The sequence below is a fragment of the Lissotriton vulgaris genome, chromosome 3_1 (assembly GCF_964263255.1).
Source record: "Lissotriton vulgaris chromosome 3_1, aLisVul1.2, whole genome shotgun sequence".
Classification (NCBI taxonomy): domain Eukaryota; kingdom Metazoa; phylum Chordata; class Amphibia; order Caudata; family Salamandridae; genus Lissotriton; species Lissotriton vulgaris.
In genome coordinates, this window is record NC_141689.1 from 331,383,485 (window position 1) to 331,407,927 (window position 24,443).

Sequence of the window (24,443 nt, forward strand, 5' to 3'; positions counted from 1 at the left end):
GAACATTCTTTTCATCTTACAAAACAGTGAATCTTCTCCTCTATTACAATGTTAAAACACTCTCCTACACATCAAAAATGTATCCTCTTCTCAGAGCTTCATATCCCTTTTGAGAAACATTCACCTTAGGAAACATGCACTAGGTGCTAGAATCTCTAGGCCTAATGTGCATCATCTTATGGCCACCCTTTGCTCTTTCTGTTCTAACCCCTCGGTGGGCCTTTGATCCTAAAATGTGACCCTGACTCTTGGTTCATTACCCTGCTATACACGAATCATTCTTGCCCATTCTTTGTCTTATTCACTTTTAATCTTTCAAGACAGCCCTACTTGCATTCAAATCGAATATTTGTTTGTGTAATGCTTGTTTCTGATGTATGCGACAGTTTTTGTTTCAGATCACCTATATTGCTGATATGTTGCTACTTGCCCTCACTGTTCACTGCACCAGTCAATTTACCTGCTCTTGCTTATCTGCAAAATAATATGTACTCTCTGTTACTGCTACCTAGCTGATGTGCCTAGATTCCTTGATACAATATAATTCCCAGAGAGCCCGCTCCGTCACATTCTCTACTTGCTGCTATTGCTCGTTCCCTCACTTACCTAGTTATTTTACCGCAACCAAATTGTTCTATTTCTACAGGTCTTGTACCCCAGCAGTATTTCAAATTTCTCTAGCCTGTCTCCCCTTCCTCTACTCCATTCCTCTAAGTACTGTGGATCAGTCTTTGCTTGGCCATATACGACCAGTTTCCTTTATAAATAACTTAGAGGAAGTTGTGCTTCAATTTTTCTGTTAGCTTACACGCAGCACTCACCTTTATTACAACCATATAGGAGCAGTGCTGCTATCACCATCTACCCCTAAAAATTGATGACGATTGATGTATGTTATAAGTGCTTAAAATGTTTATTTATGTGCTTCCACAGTTAATATATGACAAACCAGTCAGATGTGGGTTGCTATAGAATTTTCCCTAGTAGAACAAGTTCCTTTCCTTCCATAACGCCATATCTGGTAGAGACTTGACTGTCTAGGCAGTAATTTTTGTGAACCTGTACATGGAAGCTGATGTTGCTGCCTGGCATATATCCAGGACCGAAACCCTGTGGGCTAACGCAGTGGTCACAGCTTTATCTCTGCTGGAATGAGCTCCCAAACCTCCAGAAGGTTGCTTCTTGGCCAATGTGTACCAGATTTTAATGCAGAGCACGACCCATCTGGCGATGATACGCTTCTGCACACCCTGACCAACTCTTCGTGGAGTATGCTGGTGCGAAGAAAGGTTGTCCACCTGGAACTGTCGTGTGCGATCACATCTATACTCATTTTGGGTCCAGATGGTGGAGTTGCTACTATTCTTTAGAGGGATGTGGAGGAGCGTACAAATTAGGCAGTGTGATGGATAGGTCTATGTGAAAGGCAGAGACCACTTTTGGGAGAAAGGAGGCTCTTGTGTGCAGCACCAGTTTGTCAGCATAGACTGAAAAGTAAGGCGGCTTGAATGACAGGGCTTGCATCTCACTCACTATTCAGGCAGATATAATAGCCAAAAGGTTGGCTGTTTTAATCATAAGAAGCCCGAGGATACTTTTAAGGAAAGGCTCGAAAGGAGCACACATCTAGAATGTTAGGACCAGATTAAGGTCCCACTGAGACATGATAAATGGTGAAGGAGGGAAAAGATGAACAAGACTCTTCAGCAACCTATGTACAATAGCTAATTTGACATGGGTGAGTTGGTCAGGTAACCGCAAAAAGAAAGAAAGATCAGAAAGAGAGCCCTTAAGAATGCCCAAAGCAGAGCCCTGCTGGACAAGGGAAAGACTGAAAACTAGAACCTCGGAAATGGGGGCAGAAAGGGTATCAATGGCTTTGTTTGCACACCATGCCACAAATGTTTGCCAACAGCAGATGCATAACCTCTTCTTGCAGGGATGCCTGGCTGCTAAGAAGACGTTGCAGACTTAGGAAGGAAGGTCGAAAATTGTAAATTGCTGCATCTTAATCTCCATGCAAGAAGGCAGGGACTAGACAGGTTCGAGTGGAGAATCCTCTCCTGCTGCTGCAACAGAAGATCCACCTGAATATGCAGCCTGGTCGGAGTTTCGATGGCCATGCTCAGTAGCTTAGGATACCAGACTCTCCGAGCCAAATCCACAGCTACAAGGCAGACTTGGGCCGGGTGGTTTTTGATCTTCTTGAGTTCTCGAGGCAGGAGTGGTATGGGTGGTAACGAGCGTAACAGAGGTCTGTGCTCCTCTCTAGATAAAAAGTGTCTCTTCTCGAGATCCACCTTGGAAACTACAGTGCACAAAACTGCTGACACTGCAATCTCTCAGCAGAGTCAAACAGATCTAACTAAGGCTTTCCCCACTGCTGAAAGACACCTTGCATCACCTATGGGTGGAGACACCATTCGAGATCCGCTAGGCATCGACAGCTGATTTTGTCCGCCCTGGCGTTCAGAGAGCCTGCCAGGTGTTGAGCCACCAGGGATATGACATGATGTTCCAGCCATGTCCAGAGACGTATGGCTTCTTGACAAAGGGTCCACGACTCCATCCCGCCTAGTTTGTTGCAGTGAGACAAGGCAGTGGTGTTGTCCATGAGCACCAGCACAGATAGCATGGAGCTCAAGCAGGTTAGTTTGGAGTCTGGATTACTCTAGAGACCACAGTCCTCTGATCTCCACCGCTTACAGAAGTGACGCATCTGTCACTACTGTCAGATCTGGTTAGGGAAAGGAGAGGGATTTGCCTTTGACACAATAGCAATTTGTGAGCCACCAATGCATATTTTTTGCAGTTCCCTCTGAGATCTGTACCATGTCAGAGAGATTCCCTGATGCTGTGCCCATTATAACTCAGGTCCCACGGCAAAGCCCACAAATTATATCTGGCAGTAGTTACCAACAGGATGCCATGAGTTGCAACAGTCTCAAGGCCTGTCTCACCGAAATCTAGGATAGAGGCTGAAACACTGGTATCAGAGCCCGAATATCCTAGACTCCCCGCTCAGGAGGATACACCTGAAACTGCACTGTGTCCAGAACAACTCCGATCAAAGGAAACATCTGAGAGGGAGTTAGGTGTGACTTCGGCAAGTAGATAATGAACCCCAGCAGGTGCAGGGCGTCCTAGTCTGGAGGTTGGAGACAACAGAATTTATTGATGTATTTATTTTCGGTATTTATAGAGCGCAGCACTCATCCCAGGGGATATCAAGGCGCTTATACCAAAACTGAAACTCCTACGGCCTGACATTGATGCGAGCATTAGAATTTAGGAAAAAGGTAAGTCTTCAGTTTTTTTTCGAAACAGGAGGCAGTTAATGGTAAACCTTAGGTCAGGGGGAAGCTCATTCCATTTTTTTGCTGCCAGGTGGGAGAATGACCGACCACCAGCCCTTACTCTATATATGCGTTTAGTTCTAGCGAGGGCAGACTGGAGTGAACGTAAGTTCCTTGTAGGGACGTAGAATTCGATCTTCCCCTGGAGGATGATAGGACCTGTCTTATGGAGAGCCCTATGGGAGTGGCCAAGCAGCTTGAAGACCGCCCTCTGACGCATTGGCAGCCAATGCAGTTTCTTCAGGCATTCCGAGGCAGATTCAAGCTTGCCTTTATTGCAGATGAGTTTAGCCACCGAATTCTGCAGTACTTGTAGACGTGTGAACAGATGCTCGTTCATACCCACAAATAACGCATTACCGTAGTCCAGGCGACTAACCAACAAGGCCTGTGTGACGGAACGTCTGCAATCCAAGGGGATCCAGGGGAATAATTTGGCGAGAAGTTTCAGGATGGCGAAGCCTTTACCGCAAAGGACTCGCACATGATCCTTCATGGACAGCGCGTCATCCATTATGACACCCAGGTTCCTTGCGTGTTGTTTCGGAATGGGGGCCATACCTAACGAGGGTGGCCACCACGTGGCATCCCACACACGTTTAGCGCCGCCAAACAGAAGGATCTCGGATTTTCCGGCATTCACCTTCAGCCACTGGGCCATTTCCGAGAGACAATAGTGCAATTTGAATTTTATAATATCCGGTTTTTCGTCCAAGGCCACCATCAGTTGCGTGTCATCTGCGTAGAAGCAGATGCCAATGCCCCACTTCCTTCCAATATCAGCAAGAGATGACATATAGACATTGAAAAGGGTGGGGCTTAATGAAGCTCCATGGGGGACTCCGCAGCTGATGGGGCTGGATTTAGAATGGAATTGTCCCATGTGTACTGCCTGGGTCCGGTTGCTCAACAAAGAGTGCAACCAGCTTAGTGCAGTGGATTGGACTCCCTTGCTATGAAGGATGTCCAACAGACAGTTATGGAAGACCGTATCGAAGAATGGGGCGAGCCCGTCTTCAACAGCCAGTCGTCGAGATAAGGGAAGACTGGCACCCCTGATCTTGGTAGATGAGCCGCAACCACTACCATCACCCTGGTGAAACACCTGATGGGCACTGGTAAGGCCAAAAGGTAGCATGTGAATTGAAATGCTTGTTATCTAATATAACCAAGTAACACTGGAATGTGGGAATATGCACCCTTCAAGTCCAATGCTACCATCCAGTCTCCTTTGTCCAGAGCAGACAGGACCTGAGCTAAAGTGAGCATTCTGAACTTCTCCTTCTTGAGGAAGAACGTCAGGGACCGAAGGGCTAGGAAGTAGTGGGAATAGCAACCAGGACCCACTTGTGGCATCTACACCCTTGGTCAAGAAAGCCATGACTTCCTGGCGGAGAAAGCACAGATGATCCTCCCTCAGCCGGTCTTGAGATGGTGGTATGGTGGGAGAGGCTGTCACAAAGGGGAGGGAGGAGCACCTTCCGACTGTTTGCAAAACCCACCTGCACAATACTATGGACGGCAAGTAGGGTACGTGATGGTGAATCCTGTCCCCAACTGGGTGTCCATGTTGGTAAGAAGGTAGCAAGGTGGATTGTCCAAACCACTAGCAGCATGACTCACAAGGTCTGTGGGTACCACACCTGTGGCCATGTGGACAGAGGCTGGGGAGCATGCACATTGTGGCGGCTGGGAGGGTATTGGCACGGCCGGAAACTTCTTCTGTAGCTGTAAAATAGGGATTAAGAGCGACGTGAGGCCATAGAACGCCCCACAAACTTTGTTGAAGCGCTCCATCGCTGAATCTGCCTTGCTCCGAAGTGATAGGTGCATCAAGGGCATATGCATATGATTGGAAAGCCCCCAAAAAGCCAGGCATGGTGCCTCATGGCCACTGTCGATGAAACCACTCTGTCCAGTGAGTCGGTCATGTCAAGTTGACAACGAATAATGAACTTCGCTGCTTCCCCCATCAGCAACTACTTGAGAGAGCATGGCCCAGGCCCCGGGATCATTGGCAGCACTGCGCAACCGTGCTCTACGGAGCGTGGGAGTAGTGGCCCATGTGGTGTTCACAGACTGCAATGCCAGGCTTGCAGAAGAAAACATCTTCTTCCCCAAAGAGTCCTGAAATGAATTAAATGAAATTTGATTTGTAGAGCGCATGGCTGCCCGAAAGCGTCCCAGCGCTTGCTTAGGGAACCCGTCCTGGTATTCCCCTGCGAGATAACCCATTACTGGGCATCCCCAAGGTGAAAGCCAGGCATCCCGCTGCAATCTTGGAGTCCTGCCTCTTGGATTCCCTATCCGGGATTGGTGAAGGGAATGTGCTAGGATTTACATTGGACATTGGGGCTTGGAGCACCAAGTTCTCTGTGGTAATGTGTTGGGTGAGGAATTTATGTCCTCAAGACTGGGGCAATGGCGGCAGATAGTCTTCCAATTCAAAGGATTAGACCAAGTCCCCAAAAGGACGTCAGTGAGGGCTTCGCTAAACGGGCGTAGCGGTTCTGAGGTGGAGATTCCTGGTAGAAGCACTTCCGTCAAGATGTTAGTCTTGGCTGCCACTGAGGGCAACTGACGATCCAAGAACTCAGCTGCCCTTTGCAGCACAATTGTATAAGAGGCTCCCTCCTCCGTAGCCACAGTATGGAGAGAAAGCATACCAGTATCTGGAGAAATATCCAGTCCTCTGGCTTCACCCAGTACCTCACAGCACCACACTTTAGGGTTCTCTTCGGATAGCTTGTATTCCTCAGGGTCTAGAGACCCCTCTCAGTGCTCCCTCAGTCCTAACCCATGGGAATAGTGCTCGGGCTCCGATCTAGGAGGCAAGGCTCGTTGTCGGTGTTGTATAGGGCGTCTGGTGAGGTACTCTGGCTGCATATCGGAGTCGGGGTAAGATTGGCGATTGTGCCACCGGTGGGCGCCACTGGCACCGTGACCATCGGTATCGAGAACTATATTGTTTGCAAAGCTGCCGGACGTTTGTCAATCTAAAAAAACAAACTGAATAAAGGCAAAAACATTTTTGGGGCAGAAAAAACACACACATTACCATTGTACTCCCTGGCACTGAATGGAACTAATTTGTGTCAGGATGTGCTCATTGCGGTCCTCGGAAGCTTGTTTCCGGTCCAGGGAAGACATGGCTTGGCAGTTCGGGCTGGACTGTTCCCATGAGGCACAGGGTCAGACTGATTTGCATATAGCCATGTCTTAACTGGGGTGGCAGAGTGGGCTAAAGAACGGTGATGGATTAAACCCAAACCTTTTGACTGGGTGTGAGTGTTTGATTGATTCAGATGCTCCGTCCATCACCACCCCCTTTTGTAGCGCTTTTGGCCGCCATAAGTGTGGCAGGGTACGCTCAGATGTGAGTCCCTTGCTCACTTTGCCACTGGATTCAAGCAAGCCGGGCTGAAGACGGCTGGAACGCCGAAACCGGTCCTCGGAAGCTTGTTTCCGGTCCAGGGGAGACATGGCTTGGCAGTTCGGGCTGGACTGTTTCCATGAGGCACAGGGTCAGACTGATTTGCATATAGCCATGTCTGAACTGGGGTGGCAGAGCGGGCTAAAGAACGGTGATGGATTAAACCCAGATCTTTTGACTGGGTGTGAGTGTTTGATTGATTCAGATGCTCCGTCCATCACCACCCCCTTTTGTACCCCTTGTGAAAGGCCAGCATGCCATAACTCATAGTGAAGTCAGCAAATGGCTGGAGTGGGTGACGCCTTGCCCCTTGATGCGTGTTCGAGTGGGGTGGAGAAAAATGTGAATGACAACTACAGACAAATGGATTAAGTGCAGCTAAAAACCCCAATAAGATACTAAGTCATACACATAATTTTTGTAAAATCAAAAGGTCTTGGCTAACACAGTCCTAAAAAAGTCAACTACTGTATACTGGCTACCAGCCTCCTGTCTTTTAGGAAAGAAAAAAGGAATGAAAGAACAAGTGAGGAAGGAAATAAGAAAGCAATGAAAGCAAGAAATAAAGAAGGCAAGAAAGAAGAAAATGCAAGAAAGCAGGAAAGAATGATGGCAAGAAGAAATGCATTCAAGAAAGAAGGAAGACAAGAAAGAAAAGAATGAAGGCAAGGAAGAGAGAACAAAGGATAGAAAGACAGAAAGAAGGAAGGAATGAGAGAAAAGATGGAAAGACAGAAAGCAAGCTAGAGGGAAAGAAAAAGTGAAAGCAGGAAGGAAAGAGAAAAAGAAAGAAAGTAAAAGAAAGACGGAAAGAAAATAAAGCAAAAGGAAGGGAGGAGAAGGAAAAGAAAGGGGTAAGAGAAGGAAGGAATGAAGGAACAACAGCAAGAGAGAATGAATGAAAGCAAGAAAGAAGGAATAAAAGCGAGAAATAAGGAGTAAAGGAATGGAAACAAGAAAAAAGAAAGAGGGAAAGAAAGAAGGCAAGAGAAAGAAATAACGAAATAAGGAATAAAGGGAATAGAAAATCAAGGAAGAAGGAGAAGCAATAAAAGAATGAATGAAAAAGGAAAGAAGGAAAAAGGAAATAAGGACTGAATAAAAGAAAAAAAGGACAGAGGGATAAAAGAAAAAAGGGCATAGGAAAGAAAACTAAAGAAAGTAAAAGGAAAAAAGGAAAGCAACAAAGAAAGAAGAAATAAAAGAAGGAAAGAAGAAAGAAAAGAAAGAAAATAGGACAGATGGAATGACAGAAAGAAAGAGAAAGATATGTATAAGAGGACAGGTTAAAAGAAATAAAGAAAGAAAAAAAGAAGAAACAGAGAAAGAAAGAAAAATGAAAGAAGAAAGAAAAGAAAGAAGGAAAATAGGACAGAATGAATGAAAAAGAAATAAAGAAAGAAAAGATAGAGAGGAGGACAGGACAAAAGAAATTAAGAAAGGAAGAAAGAAAAAACTGTAAGAGATAGCAAGAAAAAATGAAAGAAGGAATGAAAGAAGAAAGAAAGCAAAAAGGAATGGAAGAGTGAAAGAAAAAGGGAAAGATAAAAAAAAAGAACAAGGAAAGAAAAGATGGAAATAAAAAAAGGTTTTCAAGTGCTGTATAATGAACACAATAAACGCTGTTTTTCTTCCTGGGCAAAGTTCATTAAAAAACATTGGTGAAACAGAGACCCGAATAAAAGTCTTATGAAGAATTGTTGGCTTATGAATTCAGTTGTGTAATATTGAAGCTTTAGACAATGTAACACAACACAGTTTCAAATGGATGCAATCTGTTAAGGTGTGAAATGCCAGCAGTCAGATAAAGGACGCTCCAAAAATAATGTACAACAGCATTGGCCAGAGACAGGCACTCAAAGTGTGGAATGTGGCATGTGTCATTACCTGGCTCACTAGCATAAAAGGTACTGCTATCATTCACACATAAATACAAAGGGAACACCAAAGTAATAAACTTGAAACAAAACATTGGCACAGTAGGGAACTAGTGTATGTGTGGGTATAATCCTCTTGAAAGAGAAAAATTCAGTCACTCAAAGTGATGTTATCCAGTAGTTGAAGTAGGCTAACTCCCTGTCCCATACTGTGTGCTGTAGAGGGCGAAAGCAACATGAGAATGACACACAAACAGACCAATGAATGAAGAAAGTCCCTTTAAAAATGTTTCTGTATGTATGTATAGATATTTTTCTAAATCAAAATGTCTTGGCTAATGTCAGATCAAAAAAAAAGAGAGCCCAGAACTGGATGCACCTAGTACCATAGGTAGGAGAAATTTCTAGATTAATAACTTTCATATATTTTGTGCAATTTTAGTACTATAGAAGTGAAAGTGGATCCCAGCAGATTGAAATATGTGCTTGACCAAAGCAGTGTCTCTGTTAGAGCCATCAGATTGTGTGGTGCCTGCAGTGTCACTAGGTTCTCTGCATATTGGGTGTGTTAAAGATGTGTGCCACAGAGGTTCTTAAGCATTTGTGTAAGCGACACTACTGCATAACTGAATCATTACATCTGACATGATTTATGTAATGTGCATGACTGAGAAGAAATGCATTTTTAGCTGATGTGTTTATTCCACCCAAAGCGTGATATTTAAGAGGAGTGCATCCTGGAAGCTGAATGTGTAAACCTCTATCTCTTTTTTGGGCCACATCATAGAGCCATTTTCATGTGATGTTCAACTTTCACATGTCAATGGTTCGATTTAGGATCGTAAATTCATTTTTGAAATTAATAAAAGTGAATTTATTCTCATACGCAGATTTACTCATCCATACTGATACCCAACCATGGTGCAAAATTATGCATGAGTAAATCCTTTTCTATGGGTTGAGATTCAGGGTTCCAGGAAAAGATGCCCCAGAAAGTTTGGGAACACCCACCAATTCGGGAATTAGTGGGTATTCACAAAAATGTGGATGACCCATTCTCACACTGGGATGTGTTTGAGATGTATTCCTCTTAAGGACAGTATATACTTTCGGGTTGGGAATGGGAAAATAATAACTTCAAATTTAGTTGTGGTGTAGGGAAGGGTTTCCTCCATGGGGAAATATTTGTCCGTTTTTTTCAGCTGTGTTATGGGGATCACATAATTCAGTCTTTTCATCATTAGCTTGTCTAATTGTGAGAAATAAAACATAAATATTACAAATAGGGTCCTTCAAAAAAAACAAAAAAGATGAATCTGAGACTATTTATCTATTCTTGGTCCAACTCCACTCCTACACTGTGTACCATGGTCAATACAGCATGGAGGATCCAGGAAAAGTTAACTTCTTGGAACTCACACTCAATAGCGTAAGATGGCTCTTGATTTGCTTCATGCAGCAATCTTGGCCAGGCGAACTGCCAGGGATGAGCATTTAGCCGAAATATTGCCTATAACACAGTCAGTATGTCATTAGCATATTTATGGAACTTCAGACTAGGCCTAATTTATTTATTAGATTTAGTCAAATGAAAATTAGTCAAACCGATACGATGAAACTGAAAAGGCTGGTACATTCAAAGGAAATGGTCGGCTAAAATGTGTTCAAACTCTACGAAATCCTCCAAAGAAAGTGAAGATTAGTGAACCAGAATTAATCATTCAGTTCTGGAACAACCATAAGTGGTATTACAATAGTCTTTTAAGAGGATTTGTGACCCTCTTTAAAACACTTTCATTAATTTTTGACTTGTTCGTTTAAGATCGGTCTTCTTACTGCCTTCAATCAATAAGTGGCGTTTGACTTCAAGATGATGTGGAATGCAATACTGTACATAGTAACACATTTTGAGATACCCAGTATATTTCACAGCCTACTCAGCAATACCACCAAATAAAATACAAATAGAAAATAAGTGTTACGTTCTGCCCATTTTAGATGTCGGATATTTGTGGGCATATAGCACATCCGTGTATCTTCATTCTTAAATAAATCCTATTACTACACATCTATGTAGGAGACATTTTAGGACTGTTTAAAGAAATACATATCTACAGAACAGGATAGTTTGGTAAACATTAGTCTATGAACGTTACATTATTAAATGATGGCTAATAAATCAAAGCAAGTACAAGAGAGAGAAAACATGGTGGGAACCTACGTCTGTTTGTGCTCATTTCTGTGTAGGTTGAGTCTTTTGGGTCACCATTAATGTTTCTGTTCCTTGTGGAATCCTCGCCTCGATTTCCATACCGTTCTTTCCACTCCTGTTAAATGCATAAAGACATTCATTGGTACTTTAACAGCTCATTCAACTTTATCTAAACATCTGTGTATTGTGAAGAAATAGGTTATTCGCCACGGGAAACCTGTTGGCACTTCACCACTGGCATTCTTGTACATAGCGTCGTGTGGAAAGTGCTCATAATGAACTGGCAATAAGAACTAAATGTGATATACACTGTGGAAGGTCTAAGACATTGGCCTGCACTAAAACAACCCACAGCAATGCATTACACATTTCAAATATCAACACATGCAGTGTCTCACACCTGCTGTTCTATCTAGAATGTATTCGACTTTCTAAGGGGATTGCCCTAAGATGTTATTTTCTGGATATTACTTTGACCTGCAGAATTGTCCAACGGTTTTGGGAATGTGTGGTTATGTATTTTTGAGGGTGATGGTTAACATGGTAACTTTGAATATTTTTGGCTTCCTCTCCTGTCAAAGGAAGGAGCAACTGTACAACGGTCTGACAGCCTTGGATGTTTTGCCCGGAAAGAGCAATACAGTAATCCATTAAATGTAGGATAAGAGACCAATGTATGACCTTTGGCACAGATGTAGGTGAACGGACAATGGCTGAGAAGATTTGAATAGTAACTATTCCCAAACTAAAGCAGCTTATATTGCTGGAGGGAATTGTGTTGAGTTTAAATCCACAAATTGATACTGAAATCGTGATTGGAAGGTAGGTGGTCTTGAATTCCTTCTTTCCCTCTTACCCTCTGTGGGATGTGTTGTTGCCGGAGATAAAATTTTGGACGCACTTAGTAGCTCAAGCCTGCAGTTAGCTCAATTGAAAATATCCACTAAAACTATCAAAAGATCTGAGCAGGTCAAAATGGAGAGTTATCTTGAGCGACTACTTTCAGAACTCCTGAGTCACTCAAAATTCATCGAAGGTTATTAATGAATGTCTTCATTAGAACCTTAATTCTTTCCCTTTCATCCTTGAATCTAAGCATGGCTGTTTTCACTTTTAGGAGAGGGATATGATTTTGTGTACTGCCTGTGAAAAATGTGAGATTCAGTTTGAGGATTTTCATGCCTACTTTACCTTCAATGTTGCTCTCCAGCAATATTATTTGATACAGTCTAGAAAACCATTAGTAGAGCTTGTATGCCCTGTATATTATTATACCCATCAACAACATCAAAACAGAGTTGATCAATAAACTGTGGACTTTGCCTATCCTGCATAACTTTTATCGCCCACTAAGGGACACCTTAAAAATGAATTGCGTTTTCTGGTGAACAGTTCATATTTGCATCTTGACCTGCACCAATGGTTCCCCACTGCCAGAATACAATCTTGCTCATTTTACTGGGACCTTTATTTGCTTTGATGTCTTGAGGTCCAGTTTCTATGTATTAGATTTGATAACTGTTTATGGATATTGTCATGGCTTACGCTCATTTATAATACCTGATGTTGGACTATGTAATATGGGATGAGACTACTACCCACCATGCCTGAGACACCACTTAAGAGATGGGACCTTACATATTACTAGGGACAGCCCAGTTATCAAGGTTTTCTACGGGTGATCTTGTACACCCTATCACAGGTTCAGTGCACGCTCACCCATGCCAGCCCTACTGCACACCTGAGTGTTTTAATTCAAAAATATATACTATGGCATTATAATACATGGCTTTCATGCATGAGCGACCTGATATTGCCCAACACTTAGGGTTGACTGACTGTCTGAGCCGCAATGGTGGATGCGGGGAATGAGCAGGTACATGTCCCTCGAAGAACATCCTCCGTTTGTTCCCTGAAAGGGGGTAAAATCTCTCAAATATGGTGGGGAGGCCTTCATCTGGAACAATTTCCCTGGCAATCACATTGTTGGTGACTAGTGGCTTAGTTGGGGCCGCACTGGGGACCAAAACCGTGCTTGCCCCCCCCCGGGGGGGGGTTGTGGGTGCCGTTGAGCTCTTTACCAGGGCCGGTTTTCGGCCGATTTATGCTGCAAAAACGGCCCTGTAACAAAAACGGCCCCAGGGGCCACAAACCGGCCCCCCACCCGTGCCGCGCACCGGGGGATTGCCCGGTGCCCGCTACGACCAGTCTGGCCCTGGGCTTAGTGCATTTGTTACTAGATGTTTGAAATAAACAGCCTGTCTGAAACATCTATTTTTATTTGCTCATACTATCAGATATACAAATACTCAATGATTCTTTGTTGTTTTACTGTTTATTATACATACATTTAGCTGCTAATAAAACTTTTGATTTTGGTTTTGGTTGGAGTGTACATTTATCAATAGAAAGATAAGGATAAGTGTCTTTAAGGACAGTGTGGCTGTCATGTTTACCAAGTATGCATGATACAGCCCACTCTCAAACTGTTGTTGCATGTGTTGTACTGCATTGGTTGATTACTCATTGGCAGATGAGGCTGTCAGCATCGGCTGAGATAATAAATAGAACAGAAAGTATGGGGTTCATGGTTTGTTCTTAATGGTTGTTCATAAAAATTATGCATGTATGGATCTATCTTAAAGTCTGAAGTATGATGGTTGCAATAGATACATGTAGAGACTGTGCCTCTTTTAGTCATTATCCATTTTTTCCTGGAACATTTAGGATTTAAATACAATAATAATATCCCCGACTACCCTATCCTATGCTAATAGACTGCATGTCGAATGTCTTGTGCTGATTAAGATGCAGCATCTAAAAGGTGTCCCTGAAAACCTTGCAACCTTCTACATGTTGTACTAACTGCACCAGTTAGACTAATATATTACTCATTATGGAACTAGGCAAAGACATACTCTATATGTTTAACAGTGTTGCTTGTTTACCTTACCTGACCAGTACTGTATTGTGCTTACTTTTCGTCGCAATATGCCAATGCTGACTAGTAACTATGAGCCTAATGTACTGAACATTTTAGCGAGACAAACCCTCCCAGTCACAAAATCTAAAAGTTTGCGGCCGCTAAAAAGTTACTTACTGTGTATTAAATCAATTGCAGGACTCTGTAAAGTTTTAACAACTCCTAAAATAGGTTTAGAAATGGATACACAATCGCAAGTTGGAAGATGCATGTTTAGGGCATTCATCCTAAATTACGATTCAGGACCATAAGTAACAATGGCTTGCAGGGACTTTGAATTATTGCAGCTGCGCACCACTGTGAAGTACCCAAATTATATTACCGACTCCAGAGCTTGGGATGGTAACCGAGTTGCAAAGTGGAAACGGTCTCCTTTGGACCTCTTCCATTTGAGAAACGAGGTGGCAGCTTCAGGTGGAAAAGGCAGCAGTCTAGTGGAAATTGTGAGCCAGATGTACTGACTGTACCTTTTATTATTTGACAACCCTTTTATTCATGAAATTAGAGAGTTTGGGACCACTAAAAAATTAGTTACTATGTACTAAGCCCATTTTAGGAATTAGTAGAATTTTTCCGATTCCTAAAATGGGTTTACAAATATCAAATCGCAATTCGAAAGGACTGTGTTCTGAGCTTCCCTTCCAGATTTGTCAATAGTACGTAGCTCAAATGTCGAGTACAAACCATTGATAAGCTACTGACTCACGTTGGGGAGGTCGCAGATTTTTATAAAAGGAAGGGGTTCCCTTTGGAGCTTTTCGTCTTTGAGAACTGAGGTGGCAGCTTGAGGGGGAGTAGGCAGTGGTTGAGGTCACAACTGCCAACCTCCGTTTTCTTTAAGAAAATTGAACTGCTTTTGAAAAATACTTTAGTAATACAATCATAGGGACAGCGAGGTAAGAGAGACATCATCTTTGATTGAAGAAAAGTTTATTGGAAAGTAGACAAGCAGGAGGCTTTCCATTCATGGCATTTAAGAGGATGGGTATTTAATGCGAAGTTGAAAGAATATTTGCAAAACACATTTTCTTGTCACAAACCCTGCAATTTAAAGGATTGAATAGTTCGTGTCACGAAAATGAGTTCATACATCTGGTCCTAAAAGTTTAAAAGTAATTAAAAAGTAAAAATGCAATTGTCCACAGCTGGTGTAGTGTGCAAATTATAAGTAAAAAGAAACTAACCTTTAAAAAAACACCATGAAATAAAAAGGAAAAACAGGATAGATTGGCCTATCGGCCCGGTACTTACTTTAACCATATTTTAGTCAGATGTACACCCTCACCCACAGTGGTAGTTTTCCAAAACAAAGCAACACAAATCACCATACCTAAGGCCACCTTACATGCAGCCATATCGACTGTAGACACCCCCTAATTATGAACACATCGAAACCCAACTAAGGGCCTCATTAGGATGGCGGTGAATCCGCATCCTCCGGGCCGGCGGAAGCCACCGCTGGCCCCGAGGATGCGGATTCACCGCCGCGGCCACAGAATACACCCACTGCCAGATTAGGATGGCGGTGGGATTGCGGTGGGACTAGCGGTGGGACTAGCGGCGGACGGCAGGTCCGTCCGCCGCTGATCCGCGGGGTGTGGAGGGCCATTTGGTGGCGGTGTCTGCAAGACACTGTCAGCCAAATTAGGATGTGCATCGTCACATGCTTTTCCACGGCGGCTTTTCCGCTGTGGAAAAGCATGTGGTCTTTGGTGTTTGGGTACCGTTGCGGGCCCCCAGGGTGTCGGGGGCTGGGGGTGCACATGGGGGGTACCTATGGCACCCCCAGCATTTACATGCACAAAGCGGCAGGCACCGCGCGGTGCCTGCCGCTTTGTGCATGTAAATGTTAAACATGTATTTTTAACCTTGCGGCGGATGCTTCTTCAAGCAGCACCCGCCGCAAGGTTAAAGATACAGGATGTGACCGCCAGGGTGGCGGTCACATCCTAATTGCACCGGAGGGACCGCCACTGCCCCTGCGGATGGTGCCTCCACCTCCAGGGTGACGGACGGACGCAGGTCCATCCGCCATCCTAATGAGGCCCTAACTTCCAACACAGACCTAGATGCAATAAACTCAGTTCAAAATCTCTATCAATGGCTCAAGGAAGCTTTTGCTATCCCAATACCACTAAAAAAACGAAACAGGACAAAAGAAAGCAGGTATTACTCAAACAGAATTCAAAATACAAAAATAAATTAAGAAGGTTATTAAATTCTCCTTGAATTTCTCAAACATTTACTGACAAACTAGCAAATGATTACAAAATCATAGCAGACATACAGGACTCCTATTTAAAACAAAGAAACACCACCAGTACCAACCCATTTCTAACAATCCCCTCCAAGAGTAGGCTAACCCAGCATCTACATTCCTTCAAACAACTACCATAAAATTAATTTATGGATCTTGTCAAAGCAAGCAGGTCAGCCAGCTGCCCTTCTGAACCTTACCCACCACTAATCTTCAAGAACATTCTTTTAACTACCTCTGCTGCCACACCAGGCAGAACTATCATCAATAATTCTTTCCAGAAAATGTAAATAAAAAGGTTTAGATACGCCTATTTTTAAAGAAAACAAACCTGGACCCACATGACTCAAACAACTACAGAATGATTACAAATGGACCTTCCCTGGGCAAACTGATTGAAAGAGCAGCATTCACCCAGATTTCACAATTCATTGAAGACCACCCCTTACTTTCTGACTTCCAAACAGGGTTCCGTCCAGGAAGAGGCACAGAATGTTCGCTCATCGCCATTTGGGAAGGCATTAAAACACAGTAAACCGGAATGGAGTCACTGCACTACTTCTCTTGGACATTTCATCAGCCTTCGATACCGTTTATCATGGCACACTAAACCAAAAACTCTACTAGCTGGCATATAGGGGACTGCTCTTGACTGAAGAACATCCTACCTTCAAAACAGAATAAATGTCATCCATACTCACCCTTTCTCATCCAAACCGTACTTCACAAAAGCAGGGTCCCTCAAGGGTATATCATCTGACCCATGCTTTTCAACATCTACATGAAGTAATTCCCACAGGAATCAATGAATTTCCACTCACATGGTATAGCTACGCAGATGAGACACAAATACTTCTTAAACTGGATAGCCTCAAAGACATTGGAAACTCAAATCTTCAGTTGTCTCACAGCCGTTGATCAGTGGATGACATGGAGCCCTCTCAAATTGAATGCATCCAAAACTGGAATACTAACGTGTGGCGACTGGAAAAATGATGAGCCACTCTGCACCTGGCCTAATGATCTGGGACAACTTCCTAAAGTATTCAAGGAAGTAAGAAACCTTGCAATTACCATGGACTCCAAGTTATTGATGAAAGCTCAAGTGGATAAGTTAGCAAGCTCAAGCTTCACTACTAAGAAGATTCAGCAACGCATCTTCCCCCACCTAGGATTTTCACACAGGGTCCAAGCTACTATCACTTTTGTGCTGTCTAAACGTGATTACACCAATGGCCTCATCTTTATTAATTATGAAAAGACAACAATGAATTCAGAACTCTGCCGCCAGACTACTTGTACATGTAAAGCCACAAGCCCCTCCCCCCGCCTTTAGGTCCCTACACTGTTTACAGGTTGCCAGAAGATCTACCTTCGAGCCGCTTTATGTCACCCACAAAGCAATACATGGAACAGGAAACATTTTCAGCAGGATAAAATCAGCAAATACACAGAACAAAGAATCCTCTGCTCCAGATATGGCACCTCACCTCAAAACCCGAGCATTCAAGAAAAAACCCATTGGTGGTACATCTTTCTCTGTTCAAGCAGCCACACTATGAAATTCACTACCCCAAAAAAGTTTCATGATTAACTATTTCATCTTCTGAAAACTACTCAAGAGTTGTCTCTTTCCTACATAACACTTTCTAGACCCTTCCCCTATCCCTCCTTTATCCTATTCAATCCAACTAACAGACTCACATGACCACCGCTCGAATTAACAACTCAAATTTCCCTATACGAACCCACAACCAATCCACTTTGGATCCCAAAGTAGTGTGCAACTCATCAAAAAGTGCTTAAACACTTCGTTAGGGATAGTAAGCCGTATATAATTGCAATTACAATAAAGAGAGCAAACAGCTCAAGTGGGCTGACCCACTGCCACATGCTGTGGTGGGTGAAAGTAAAATGTGAAAGACACTTGAACAGACCAGTGGGGGAAAAGGGCTAGTGGAAAGGCTCTGTATCTCTATAAATGTCTTCAATTTTTATGATAATTATTTTGGGAACCAAGAGGCTTGCGAAATACCTAGCCAAAACCTAAAAATTGAGAAATTACTTTTAATCTGGTTAGAAGCTATGTTAATTTGGGACTGAAATTATAGGGAATTGGTTTCAGTGATTAAAAGAATGCACTAAGGCTATCTAAGAGTCGGTCATTCTGATTAGCCAGTAATGATAGAATTATCAGGTCCACACATGTTAGTTTCAAGCCCAGAAACAATAGACCAGGACTTGATACAAAGCTGCTAAACCTCCAAGAGTCCATCCATCCTCCTCTTGAGTAAGGGGTGGGAGCGGGGGAGTTAAAGGGGAAGGTCATGGGTCATGGTAAGACTGAATACGCTTACCATGACCCAGCACTAGCAGCCCCATCTCAGCCTCCCATCCCCACACTGCAGGACTATACAATCTGCAGTTGCAGCATAAAGTCATCTGTACTGGGTAAGTAACTCGAAATAACAGTAGAAAAACAGGCCTACAGGTAATTCTGCATTGATGGCTCATTATCTTGTAATGTCCAGATTTGGTGTGAAGATACTGGTGGGAGTTGGCGGTTTTCAAATAACCTGCTGGAGTACCAGATCACGCCCAAGAAGACATAATGTTCAAAATTCAGACTTTTTGCAAGATTTATCAGAATGTTAACAATTTAGGTAAAAAGGTGAACAAAGTTCAAATATATACATTTAGATTTGCATAATTTTTTTACATTCAAAGTAATTTCCCAAATAACAAGCCTCCAAAAATTGTTGTTACCCTTCGTCTAGTTTCGCCTTCTTCAAGTCTTTGACGTTTTCTTTTTTCTAGCAGAAATGGAAAAATATTTGATGAGAAAAATAGATATATGCTTTAACAACATCTGGTTCGATTAATGACTGAAAAGCACAGTTGATTTTAGGAAGTATCTTTACAGTATAAAACCTTCAAACACTGGGCTAGTGATATGCATATACAAGAAAAATAACACCCAGTTTAACAAGAAATCAGTATTATGGGGTTCTAAGATGATGGTGTTGTAAAGTAAGACCTGTATGCTAAGAACTCTGCTGTATGGAGTTATTTCTAGGGCTTTTCTCCGCAGGACGTTCAAGGATGCAAGGTTTGTGCCAGTGTTTCACTTACGGAAAAATAAATCCCTGCATAACTGCTGCCATGTTCAGCCTTCCTCTGTGTACTTTTCTTTTTATGCTTTTTGTTTTTTTTTTAAAGAGTATCGCTTCCCCAAAGCGAGCGCTCTTCTCGGTGGAGAGGTTGGCCGCTACTCAGAAGTTTGTTTTTATTGCATTTGCAACCCCACATCTCTTTTGTACTGTCTTTCTTTATTTATAGGGGTCCCCATCAAAACCCTGCTTCTTCGTTAGTTTGTGTTTTGGGAGGCAGATGTTATGTCCCTCTTGTCTTTTTTTAGGTTTCGCCTGTAAAATTATTGTTTTTAATATATCTTAAAAGGGACCTTCAGTTCTTATTGATCAATGTGCTTGCCAGTTTTCTTTCCTCAGTTCCTATTGGTTGTAGCCTGTTCTTTCTTCTGTGTCTATCTTAACAGTTTCCAGGGGCCTAACTACTCATCCCCATCCGTGTTAGCGGTTAAAACTTTTTTCTTTTTGTTAACACTCTATACCGTTTACTTTCATGCGTGCATTTAAAGCTTGCTTTATGTGTTTTTCTTCAATTTTATTTTTTTACTATTTCTGGCTCAGATGCCGGTTTACACACTCTGTCAATTGTTGTTTGCAAAGTGTTTATTTTCTTGAACCCTTCCTTTGTACTTGGCGACGCACTGCATTGCCCCCTCATGATGCGTCCACTCTTAAGATATATGTACATGCCAAATGAACTAATTTATTTCGGACGGTGGGCACTGTGTTTTTTTGGGGATTTGCAGTTGGCTGCGACGGCGCAGCTTCTCTCATGTTGCCTTTATGTGCTTTAAGGCAGTTGGGTTAGAATGGCTGCGAGGGCACTGCGTTTGTCGCACTGATTTTATGAAGCATTTCTATTGCTTCATTTTGAGCTGCTCACATTTACTTCTCTATGCACGGTTAGGCAGCTGCGAAGATACCACTTTGGCTGCATTGTTTTTTAAAGCATCTCTTATTGCTTACTTTTGAGTGGCTGCGATGGTGCCTCTATTTGCTTCTGTGTGCACTGTTGGACGGCTGTGGGGGTGTCACGTTTGCCGTATTTGCTTAATGTACTTTTGTTGAGCGGCTGGAAAGGCTCCGCGTTTTGTATGGGTGCTGCTTTATTCACCCTTACCAGGACACAAGTCCTGAATAAGGAAGTGGGGGGACGCTCAAAGACAGGAAGTGACGTCACGGCAGAAAGTGACGTCACGAAAGGTAAAAACATTTGACCGGAGACGCTGGACCTCAAAAAGGGAAATATAATTGTCTCATATGTTATGTTATGTTATGTTATTTTATTTTGTATTGCGCGCAGCTACCAAACAAGGGTTTCCCAGCGCAGGCCATAACAGAAGCTAGGAGACAGGCGAAATCAGCAATGTAGGTTAAAAAAAACAGGTTTTTAACTGCTTCCGAAAGAAGGGAAACAGCTTATTTTATGTTATGTCATATCATTAAATGACACCACTAAATATCTCTTCATTATATTTATCGATGTCTGCATAGAATTCCAAGCCAGTTATCAGTATGATGTTGACATTTCAACCCCATATTAATAATGATCTGGTCAGCATCAGGACAGGAGATACTTTATGGCTTTCGAGGATCCATATGGCAACCATAAGGAAGCCAGCAAATATTAGGAGGTCAACCCACCCTGACATTTCACTGATGCGAGTCAAAAAGAAAACAGGGTGCCTCCTGCACCCACCTGTGCTCACGCTCGAGAGATTTTATTCTCTGTATTATGTTATCACCGTCTACGTGACACTGCGCCTGAATCATAGATCATGCCATTTCAGTGTGACCATTGTGTACAGCTTACTGTGTACAGCTTTCCCGTTCGAAAGGCAGTCTCTGTTGCAGAGGTAGGAGTAGCATGCACTCATCTTCTGTGCACCGTCTGCATTCCGTTAATGACAAGAATATTCACGTTATTCCTCAGCAAGGGCATCTTTGCAGGGGGGACGGCGTCTGTGAGAAGGTGGCCTGATATGCAGTGCTCACTATTCTAGTGAACACTATGTATCAGTCCAGCAACCCTTATTGATGATTGGTTGTAAGTCAACCTTATAGACCAGCTATCCTAGTAGCGTGGATACGAGCAGTCTAAGGCTAAAGACTCGAGAGGGCGCGTTAAGCCAGCTGTTTACCACACATATACCCCTTGAATACCAAGTGAAAGGACACCACACAAGTGTTATGAAAATAAACAGTTATTTATTTAAAGATCACAACAGCCCTGTACTCTTTATGAGGACAGGGTACTAAGCACAAACCAAAACTCTTACAAAAATACTTAAGTTAGCACAGTATATACAAATGCCCGAGGGGCACGGAAAACCATATACTCTGAAAGTGGAATGCGAAATTCCTAGCAGGTAAGTACAGTACTAATAGCTTTTGGAATCGCTAGGACTTGACTAGGGAATCGTTAGATTATGTCTAGGAGGCCTAGGGGACTCGGGTGCAGTGTGTGCACTCTCACGCGAGATGCGGGACAAAAGTCTATGGTAGCTAGGAATTAGAAAGTTAGTGTTCTCGGGCGAACCCGACCTGGTAGGGAGAAAACGAAAGTAGATTCTGACCCTTGGATAGTGAGGCTATGCTGGGGCACCGAAATGCCGAAGTTACCTAGCCCAGGGGCTGCAGCTGCATAGGTCTGAAAAGACGTCGGGAATCCTCGTAGACGGACCAGGAGCCGGAAGAAAAGATGCTGGCCGGTGACCAGTGAAGAAAGTTCAGTCGGATCCAAGCCTGGATCTTGAAGATAGATGACACCTGAAAGCAGAGGGGACCAAGTTCGAGACTACTAGCCAGTAGTCAGTGGGCACCAGGAGGGCACCGGATGGTAGCCACCTCGACTAGGTGAGTGGGTGACGCTTGACTCGACGATCTCACGGACCAGGAGGCGTTGTCGGCGACCAGGATGGAGGATCGAGCTGTCCCACGAAGATAGAAGCTGTCGGCGTCGCTGGACCCAGGATTGGGCAACAAAGCCTTGGCAAATTCAAGCCCACGCGGTGGACCTAAAATGGCGTCTGGAGTGGACCAGGAGGGTCCGGGGTGCCTCTCTTGAAGAAGGAAGCAAAGGCCAGCCTGGAGCAACCAGACCAGCAGCCGTGAAGTCGTTGGGCGTCGTTCAGAGGGCCACAAGCCAGCCGGCTAGTAGCCAAACAACGCGGTGCACAGCAAACAGCAGAAGGGCCCCACGCAGATCGTGGAGATGCAGGGGGGCTGATCTTGGGTGCTGGAGCTGCGCAGGGTCGGGGCTTCTCGGACCCCAAAGCACTCACCAGTGGAGGACACGGTGGGCTTGCAGTAAAGATGTCGTGCAGTCTTGGCGATCGTCGGTCCCTTGAGGTCTCGTCGCACTCACGGTTCTCAGCTGGGCTGTAGAGGTGAGTAGAGGTCAGAGGTGCCAGGGAAGCCGGGTCTCGTCGAGCTGGGTCGTCGGATTCGTGATGAAGGACTTGCAGCAGACCGCAGTGTTCTTTAGGATGGTGCCTGCGGATGCAGGGTGACTACTCCTTAGCCACAAGGGAGAATCTTGAAGAAGAAATCGTGAAGTCCTTTCGAAGAAAGTGGTATCTTGATTCCAAAGATGATCTAATTTTAACAGGGGGCCCGCTCCCATCTTTATACTAAAAAAGGGGGCTGACCCGGTGACTAGGTCCTGCCTATGGGTGGGACTAGGTGGGGGGTGGTTACACCCCTCAGCCATGCCGGACTTCCCCAGGCCAGGGGCTGGTGTGCCCCTGGAACTGGTTCAGACCGGCCTATGCGTAGTGAGCACCGGGGTGCCACTCAGCAGTCACCTTCCTGTAAAGCCCTGCCTACCCAGGATACACAAAACCATGTCTGGGACGGTGCTAGCACCGCCCCTGACAGGAAACCCTTTGTCCAGGCTCCCCTCGCTGGAAGGACTCCCAGCTGTAGGGGGTCAGACTCGTGTCTGTGGTGGCAGCATCCATTTTGTGGAGCTGAGGCTTCAGTTAACTTTAACCGGGGTTCACAGTTACATACATGTCGTGTCCCTCTAGAAGGGTGGAATGCTAACCCCGTCGCCAGAATTGGCGAGGGGTTAGTATTCCAATTCGTATGACACCTTACTCGACATGTTTTGATAAAGCAATACCAAAGATAGCATTTAACCGCGAGGATTATAATGCACTTAAGAGTATATGGTATGCGATATCATGGAACAGCTATTAGGACTTGGTTCCGCAAGCTGCAGACAGGCTCAGCTCATGCCAGAGCACCATCTCACACGATTCCAAGCACTCTGCCTTCAGGATTGTCAAGGCCTGCCATAGGAGTGACTGATAGGAATCTGTGTGTCCATTTTAGGGTTAGGTATAGGTATACTACACCTACAGCAAAGGGTGATTACACGACTTTGCCCCAGCTGTCATGCAGCCAGTTGTGTCAAATTTAGGAGGCCAGCCAGGGGTGGCATAATACATGCTGCAGCCCCTGGCAGCCCTGGGTACACCTATGCCCTGAGTTACAGGGTCTGATAAGGTGGCCCAGTACCAATTGGAAATGTACCTAGGGTACATGGAATCCATTTTAAAGAGAGAGCAGTAGGCCTGGGGTCCTGATTGGCAGGGTCCCAGGTCGACTATGTCCAAAACCAGCTAAAACACAGGGCAAAAAGTTGGGGGCAACCATAGTCAGGATGTACCTTCCTACACAACCCCCCCCCAAACGAAAGGAGATAAGGCTATCCTTGCCCAGGTAAGCCTCTATTACCTAAGTGGCCATATAAGGAAGGACCAGCTCTGGCTTGGTTTCCCCCTGTGTCATGGTCCACTAGGCAACCCCTCACCCTAAGGGTATCTGAGGGTCTCCACCATAGGGAATCTCTGTTTCTGGTGTGTCTTGGGAAAGAAGAAGGCTGATGCTGGGTTGGAGTACTGAAGTGAGGCTCCTCTACCTTTGGGCTCAACTTCCTCCAATCACCATCCATCATGTGTGCCTTTCTTTCTTTAGCTGAGATGCACTGAGCTCTCAGGGTCAGCCTCTGGCTACCTAAAGCTGGAGGCTGAGTCCCTCTGTTTGGCTTACTGGAGGTACAGGTCAGGTCTGGGGTTTTTAGGCCCCATGTTTGGCTGTGCCCACCAGTGTCCAGCTGTGGGAGTTCCCTAACTACTTTTAAGGGGGATCCCTCAGGAGTCTGTTCTAT

General features: G+C 44.2%; 1 protein-coding gene across 1 annotated transcript in view; it reads right to left on the reverse strand.

Annotated features, from left to right (window-relative positions):
• The window catches only part of LMBRD2 (LMBR1 domain containing 2), a 420,428-nt gene that overhangs the window by 14,386 nt on the left and 381,599 nt on the right, over window positions 1-24,443 (reverse strand). The window contains exons 15-16 of the mRNA XM_086960534.1: window positions 18,885-18,931; window positions 10,888-10,993 (exon numbers count right to left, since the gene is read on the reverse strand). Coding sequence (XP_086816660.1) covers window positions 10,888-10,993; window positions 18,885-18,931 — 153 coding nt within the window. The remainder of the gene's footprint in view (window positions 1-10,887; window positions 10,994-18,884; window positions 18,932-24,443) is intronic.